The sequence below is a fragment of the Dysidea avara genome, chromosome 2, assembly GCF_963678975.1.
Source record: "Dysidea avara chromosome 2, odDysAvar1.4, whole genome shotgun sequence".
NCBI classification, from domain to species: domain Eukaryota; kingdom Metazoa; phylum Porifera; class Demospongiae; order Dictyoceratida; family Dysideidae; genus Dysidea; species Dysidea avara.
The window spans coordinates 23045323-23053645 of NC_089273.1; the positions used below are offsets into that span (position 1 = coordinate 23045323).

At 42.0% G+C, this 8323-nt stretch overlaps 1 protein-coding gene across 1 annotated transcript; it reads right to left on the reverse strand.

The window, feature by feature from the left end:
* Window positions 1-3607: 3607 nt before the first annotated feature.
* On the reverse strand, window positions 3608-7550 carry LOC136247936 (uncharacterized). The gene is made up of 3 exons (XM_066039755.1): window positions 7428-7550; window positions 6153-7335; window positions 3608-6015 (listed from the first exon to the last, which is right to left on the reverse strand). Exons 1-3 carry the CDS (start codon window positions 7548-7550, stop codon window positions 3608-3610), a joined length of 3714 nt encoding a protein of 1237 aa, XP_065895827.1.
* Between the last annotated feature and the right edge of the window lie 773 nt (window positions 7551-8323).

Genomic DNA, 8323 nt, shown 5'->3' on the forward strand with positions numbered 1-8323 from the left:
TTTAGGTTTAAACCCTGTTGGTACTTTTCCTAAGTTCTTTTAATAAAATTTAGCATTCTGGTGTCTTGGTTGGTGATATTAGTTGTTAGCGTTCCATGACAGTGTACTGTTGAGTAGAACTCTGAGGTACTTATATGTGTCACTTTACTCACTTAACTGAATTGTTTGATTGTTTAAACTTGTAAACCGTGAATGATTCCTTGTAACTCTCACACTTGCTAACATTGAATTTCATCTGCCATATATGTGCCCAGTTTTAAATTTCATCAAGAACTTTCTGCAATAAGGTGGTATTGTCATTGTTCTGATTAATTGGTATACATTACAGTCATCTGCAAATAGACGAATGGATGATGAGATGTTTTCACTGATGTCATTTATATAATTATAGCAGAAATGTAAGAGGACCTAGTACAGTTCCTTAGGGACTCCTGATATAACACGGACATAGTCAGATTCATTTCCATTAATCACTACTCATTGCATTCATTTTGTTAGTCACTGAGATATTCAGTGATGAGTCCTACCAGTAATACCATAAGACTGTAACTTTAAAAGTAGATGTTGGCGGGGCTCGGTGTCAAAAGTCTTAGCAAAATCCAAAAATAACACATAAACTTGTTTACAATCATCCAGACTCTTAGCTAGCTCTTCAATCACAGTAAGTAATTGGGTAGTACATGAGTAACTAGATCTTATAATCCATGTTGGAGGGGGTTAAGTATGTTGTTCTGTTCTAAGTGAGACATGATATAATGATAAATTATGTGTTCCATAACTTTGCAACACACTGATGTAAGTGAATGGGTCTGTAATTTGCTGGTACAATAGGGTCGCCCTTCTTATTAACAGGTATAACATTACCCTGGAGCCAGCACCAGAAAACTTAAAGGAGTCAATTCTTGTGGGTAGCTTTTCTTGCAGAATAGTAACTAAGTACATAGTAGCAGGTGGGTAAGTCAATTAGATGATTTACAATTTTATACATCATAATACATAATACTCTTGCTACAAAATCTAAGTGAAAATAAGTTCAATTGGTTTAATTAACATAGAAGTAAATCTTTTTGCTATATCTTGACAGAAATCTTTTCAAGCAGTAATACACACCCCAAACCTTTCTTACTAACTGTACCCTAAGCCCAAATGGTCAGGAGCAAGGGGTCCACAACTCTCTTGAAATCTCATGCAGCCCTCACTGAAATCTTTTTTTATCTGTATATTTCCTGTATACTTCCATATTTGCAGTGTCACATATGCTATGTCCAGCATCCACACAAGTTTGCAGAGAACTTGATAAAGAATTTTGCATATTTCCATACACTATGTATCATGTGATGTTGCTATTCAGGATATCTAAGATTTTAAATGCTCTATAAATTTCTTGAAACCTTGCCAAATCACAAAGATTTGAAATCTTTACAGGATTTTTCAGAGTTTCAGACCCCCGGTCAACAGTAATTTCCATCCACAACATCGCAAAAACAAAATTTTGGGCTTGAAAAAGTTTCAATTCCACCAGAGCATACAGCATCAATGCTAAAGTAATCCTCCCAGGCCAAACAAGCCTGGCATAAGTTCATCTACTACCACAACAAATATCATCAAATTTCAAAATTGTTTGCCACTTGGCTGAACTATAAGGCATTCAACAATTCATCAAAAATGCAAATTTTATCAGATTATTGCTCCCTTGTGAGCTAAAAATCTGGAAAAACTGCGTGGCAATCTCGACCAATTTTCATCACATATAAGAAACTTAGCAAATAATAATAATGCTTTGCCTCTATAAACTCTTGCTGTACCCAAGCCAAAGGTTAGCTACATTCATCCACAGGCTGACCCAGCCAGCTCTGTTAGCAAGGTCAAGGTTTGTCAAAAAATATTGATTTGGCTTATTTTCGCCAGGTATAGGAACTTATACAAGTCAAATATTATGCTACTCTGCTTCTAAAATTTATTCCTGGAGCCTTTAATTGCCTTCATATATATGGGGCTGGTCAGCATGGAATTGTTTCTTCAGTCTCTTGATAATGTTGTCAGAACAGGGAAATTAGGTGCAATCAAGATACCACTTATTATCCATTTTGTTGCATAGAAGTCATTAATTCCATGGAAGAATAATGAATAAAACCTATAGAAATCAAAAACACATAACTTTGAACCCAAAATTATTGCACTCCACATGAATTAATATAATGCTTGTGGTTTTCAGTAATCGTTTGCATTTATTTATTATTTTTTATTTTAATTTACTGGGCAGATGAACGGTGTCTGATGCATCCAGGGGACCAGCCCAAAAGAATACATTACAATCATATTAAGACACACGGTAGTGTGTCATGCAGCCCAAGAAGCCAGCGCGCCACAACGTAGGTATATTGACAGGAAGAAAGAAAATGCGATTTTTACACCTTTATAGCTCCGTGATCCTTAATTTGATTGGAACCAGTTTTACTGCAGAGGTGTCCGCCAGGTAGGCGACCCCACATACCAAATTTGAAGAACATCGCCTTAGCCATTTCCGAGATATGAGTGCCCAAAAGTTCGTTTTTATTTCTTGGTTTTTTTCTTCTTATTCTTCGTCTTTTCACACACTTTGAAAAATTGCTATAAAATGCAAACGTGTATTCTGATTGCCTTGAAACTTGGCACACATAGAGGGAGTCCAACAACGAATCCTGGTATCAAATGTGGTGCAAATTCGGTGAATGTTTCAGGAGTTGTGAATGATTATTCGCGTAAAACAAGATCGATGTGTTGTCACGCCTACAGGGTAAACCGCTTCATGGAATGAGTTGAAAATCGGTTTGTGAATAGATCAACCATTGTAGAAGTGCTTTTTGGTGGTTTGAAAACAATCGAAATTAAGATCATGGAGATATGACATGAAAGCGAAGGTGTGTAACAATTGCGCGATCGAGATTCATGAATAAAAATACCAATAATTTCACGCCTACCAGGCAAACCACTTAGAGCAGTGAGCTGAAAATTGGTATGTAGCTGGAATAGTCATCGTAAAAAGTCCTTGCAGTAGTACAGAACAATCGGTATACAAACCGCTGAATTATGATTCCAAAGCCAACTACATGTAGAAAATGTGAGATCAAGATATATTGGGGACTGTGTTAGTATAGTGACGTCCTGATCGTCCACGGTCTTGTCTCGCCCTGATGTCGACGGATACAACTGCTGTTCACACGTTCGTGCACACACAACACTCTTATTAATGCACACTAAGGTATTACATCATACATTCTAATTATAGTATACTACGTTAAGTCAGTCAGTGTCACTGGCATTTCCAACATCCTCCGGGGGGGGCACGGATGGCCTGAATCCATTCTGAGATTCGATGCTATGCTCTACCAGCTGCCATATGTGGCGGTCGCTTCTCTAATGTCGGTTCCAAGCTCTCTTCTTCAGTGTTCTTGTCAGCAGGTTGTAAGGTTGGAGAGACAGTTGTTTCCACACTGGTAACTTCTAAGGGGTATAGCTTCACAATGGGGCGATTCGTATGGCCTGTACTTGTTCGAATGTTTGCAGCTCTTACAAGACCATCATTTCCGGTGAGTAGTTCTTCAATCACGGCTAATCGCTAGCTCAGTCAAAGCCCATCATCATGAATCTGCACGACATCTCCCACTTTCACTGACTGGTTGTTGTTCCCTTGTGATCTGTGAAACTCCCTTAAGGAAGTTAAGTACTCATGCTTCCATCTACTTTGGAAATGGTTGAGTAGAAAGGAGAGCCTCTGAGCATTCTTGCGCATCTGGCTACTTGCACTGCCATAGACTGGATCTTGTAGGTCTTCTTCTGTCACCAACATGTGAGGAAGTGTAGTAATTCTCTTGCCATGAAGCAGATAGGATGGAGTTAATGGTTCTGGGTCCCTTGGATCCTCTGACAAGTACGTCAGTGGCCTGTCATTTAAAGTGGCCTCCACTTCTACTACTAAGGTTTGTAACATGGGTAGGGAGATGCATGCTCTGCCAAGTACTCTCTTCAAGGCTGCCTTAGTCAATCCTATGAGTCTCTCCCAGTACCCACCATACCAGGGTGCCCTTTTTGGGATGAACTTCCACGTGACCCCACGCCTACCAATGGATGTTTCTAATTCCTTTGAACTGAGCATCTCTTTCAGCTCCTCCACTGCCGAGAGATATGTGGATGCGTTGTCTGACATCATGATATTTGGGAAGGACTTTCGGCTGACAAATCTTCTGAAGGCGAGTAGGAATGTTTCGACGGTCAAGTCAGCTACAACTTCCAAGTGTATCGCCCTAGTGGTAGCGCATGTAAATAAACAAACATACACCTTACTCTCTCCACAGTTACTCTGGACATACAAGGCACCAGTAAAGTCAACTCCGGTGATAGTAAATGGGGTTACATCTCTCAGACGGTTCTTAGGCAATGGTGCTGATTCTGGAGAAGGATATGGCTTGCCATGGTGACGTTTGCAGATAGTGCAGTGTCTCAGGAGTCCTTTAATGTACTGTCTGCCTGACGGAACCCAGTATTGTTGCCTCAGAGCTGTGAGTGTGCTGTTCACACCTCCATGGAAGAGTGATTTGTGAGGGGAGTAGATCAATAACTTGGTGAAGGTGTGCTTCTGAGGAAGGAGGTATGGGAATCTTGCAATATCACTTAGTGGAGCATTATGGATGCGTCCACCACATCTGACAAATCCATCATGGTCGAGGAAGAGTCGTAACTGTCTTACTAGGATTGGAGTCTTGCTACTGCATTTATTACTGTGTTGAGACTTGAGGGCTGAAATTTCAATAGTGAAGATTTGTTCTTGACAAGTTCTAATCCATTTCATTCTTGCAGTGTTAAGTTCAGTTTGGGTTAGTGGACCAGTAGCTCTTGACTGCTGATGTTGCTTGAGGTTGTTAATAAACCGTTGAACATATGCTGTCACTGCTAGTAATCGCTCAAGGGAGCTGTAGTTGTCTGGAGTGATTATCCTGTGTAAGCCAGTTTTGCTCTGAATGGGAGGTGCTGAAATGACAAATTCTTCTGCTGTTAGTGCTGCTACATATAGTTGAGACACTGATTGTATGTCCCATGATGGCCACTTCCTTTCATCAGGTAGCCAGCTTGGCCCATGCCACCATAACGATGAGGTATGAAACTGGTTGAAGGTAAGGCCTCTGGTAAGGAGGTCTGCTGGATTGTCACTGGATGGACAATGTTGCCAGGTAGCAGTAGGAGGTAACTGTTTAATCTCTTCCACTCGATGTTTGATGAATGAGGGTAGCACCTTAGTGCTCTGAATCCAACACAGTACAATTTGGCTATCAGTCCACATAAAAATGGTGGGCTTCAAACAGAGAGATTCAATAACAAACCTGGCTAGCTTTGCTGCAACAACAGCAGCCATCAATTCAAGTTTGGGGAGAGTAATCTGTTTCAATGGCTCAACACGTCCTTTGGCCATCACAAAACTGGTCTGCTCTAGGTTAGATAGATAGGCTACAGTACCATATGCCTTGGTGCTGGCATCTGCAAATACATGTAGCTGCAATGAGGTGGTTGAAGTAATGTCTGGAAAAAATACTGTATTAATTGAAATTACATTGGACTTACGGATGTCAGCTAGTATACCTGTCCATTCTTCCAGAGTATCTTGATCTAATGGCTCATCCCACATGAAGTGTTGCTGCCATAGTCGCTGCATTAGTAACTTAGCTCGAACAGATATCGGGTTGAGGAAGCCAAGGGGATCAAAGAGTTTGGATGAGTCCTGGAGCACCTCTCGCTTAGTCGTCAGCGGTGTCGTGGAATGATTAAGTCCCTTCAAGGTTAATGATAGTGTATCAAGGGAGGTGTTCCAATGTACTCCAAGAACAGTAGTTAACCTATTCTTGTCTGCAGTGCCTTCCCTTTGTGCAATGTCCATTAACTGTCTGCTGTTGGATGCCCAGGCTTTTAGGTTAAACTTAGCTGCTGATAGGATTGATCTTGCCTGGCTGTAGAACTGCAACGTCTCTTCTTCTGACTGGAACCCTGTAACAATATTATCCACATACAGGCTAGACTGTATGTTATGAGAGACAGTTGTGTTGTATTGTAGCAAATGGTGGTTCAAAGTGAGCTTACAGAGCCAAAGAGCACTGTGCAAAATCTGTACGTGTCAAACTTACTGCTAGGATCAGACGGGTCTGAAAGCCATAGAAATCTAGTGAAATCACGATCCTTGACATGAAGACTAATTTGAAGGAAGGCCTTCTCAATATCTGTTGAGACACCATACTTGTTGAGACGAAAGCGAAGGATGATTGACACTAGATCAGTAAGAAAGGGTGGACCAGTCAGAAGACAGTCATTGAGACTAGGTTGGTCTGCAGATCCTCGGCAGCTGCAGTCATACACAATGCGAATAGGTGTAGTACTGGAATCTTTCTGCAATGGGTGGTGTGGTATGTAGTGGACAGCATTGCTACTGGTAGATGTTACCTGTTCAATGAAACCTCGGTCGACTTGTTCCTTTAATATTTTGTCATAGGTCTGTAACATGCCAGGTGTCTGTGCGAGTCTATTCACAAGCGATCGTGTCCTGCCTTGGCATATAGAGTAGTTGTTGGGAAGGGGCGGGTGGTCATCTTTCCAGGGAAACCTGGCAGTGTAGGAGCCATCTTCTTGCTGAGTTATGTGACTATTGGAATACTGCTCCAGGAAGGTCTTGTCTGAGAGGTTGGTAGTGACTCCAGCATCTTCCACTTCCCAAAATCTTTGCAAGTCTTGTGCATCAGTCTCATGGCTCATGGTCACGGCTACATTAAGGAAGCTTGATACAGAGTAGTGGGATTGTGGAACTGGTAGTGGCCCGGACAATACATACCCCAATCTGGAACTAACAGCTGTAGGACCATCACCTCTAACAACATGGTCACCAATGAAATTCCAGTAGAAATCTGCTCCAACAAGTAGAGATATTTCGAAGTTCTCAGCACTAGAGACAGGGTGGGCCTGTGGAAGACCCTTCAAATATGATACATCAGAAAGTGTGGTTCTTACAGTGTTGTTAGGTGGAGCAGCAATGTCTGGGACCACAAGTGCTAAAATTGGCATCAAGTCACCCGTTGATGTCTTGAGGTTGATGATTACATTGTCCAAACGTCGGAGGACAGGTTGTGTTGAGCCAAATGAAGTCAAGCTAATGTGCTCAGAGTTGTGAGGGACCACCTCTAGCAAGTGGGCAAGCTGCTCAGTTAGAAACGATCGCTGAGATCCTTCATCAAATAGTATGTTAGCCTCGGCCTGTATGCTACCATTTACCACAGTTGTTATTACGGTCTTCAATAAGCAAACAGTGTTTCTAGTCAGCTGTGGTGGAACAAGGGTGGTAAGGGATGTAGTTAAATCTGTACCTGTAGCAGAGTTGGACGGTGGCTGGGTTTGGTCACTTAATGTGGTACCAGAGTTGTTAGAATGGACAGAGCTGGAGCTGGAATTGGTAGAGGTGGAACTGTTGCAAATACTGGTATGATGTTTTCCATTACATTTCCGGCACCGATTCCTTGAGGAGCACTGCGAAACATGATGATGTGCAAGACAGTTGAAGCAGAGTTTCTCTTGCTTGATGATTGCTATCCGTGATTGCTGATCTTTGTGCACTTCACAATTGGATGGGGTATGGTTTCCCTTACAGTATGCACACATTGGTTGTTTAGTGGTGTGCTCTCTTGGTTTCTGGCTCCTTTTCTTGCCTGTTGAGGTGAAGAATGAAGCAGTCGGTGGTCTATCCTGACTTGAAGAGTGGGATGTCTAATGGCCGGCTTCAAAGATCTGTATTTCCTTAATGATGGCTTTCTGTAGTTCATCAACTGTCCACTCACTGCTATCATGTGCTCTGGCCATGTTCTTCTTGGTCTCTTCAGGTAGCTTTCCAAGCATAATCGGTACCAGTAGTGTTTCCAGGGAATCAGGTGACTTGCCAAGTGACTCTAAACATCGGATGTGACGTTCAATCGTATCATGAAATGATAGCAGGCTAGCAAGCTTGTTCACAGGCCTAGGAGTGTCCAGCAGGGCTTGGATATGTGCCTTAATTAATTTGTCTGGTTGCCCATAACTACCCTTGAGCAGATCAACAGAGTGTTCATAATTAGTGTTAGTTAGTGGAAGCCCTGTAATTACTCTAGCTGCCTCACCCTCCAGCTGAACTCTCAGGTAACTCAGTTTCTGTACTCCACAAAGGTTTGGGTTAAGGTGGATAGCGGACTCAAAACAGTCTCAAAATGACTGCCAGTTCAAGGGGTTGCCACTATACTTGGGTACTTCTAGTTTCGGTAATCTTGTTACGCACTGAGGG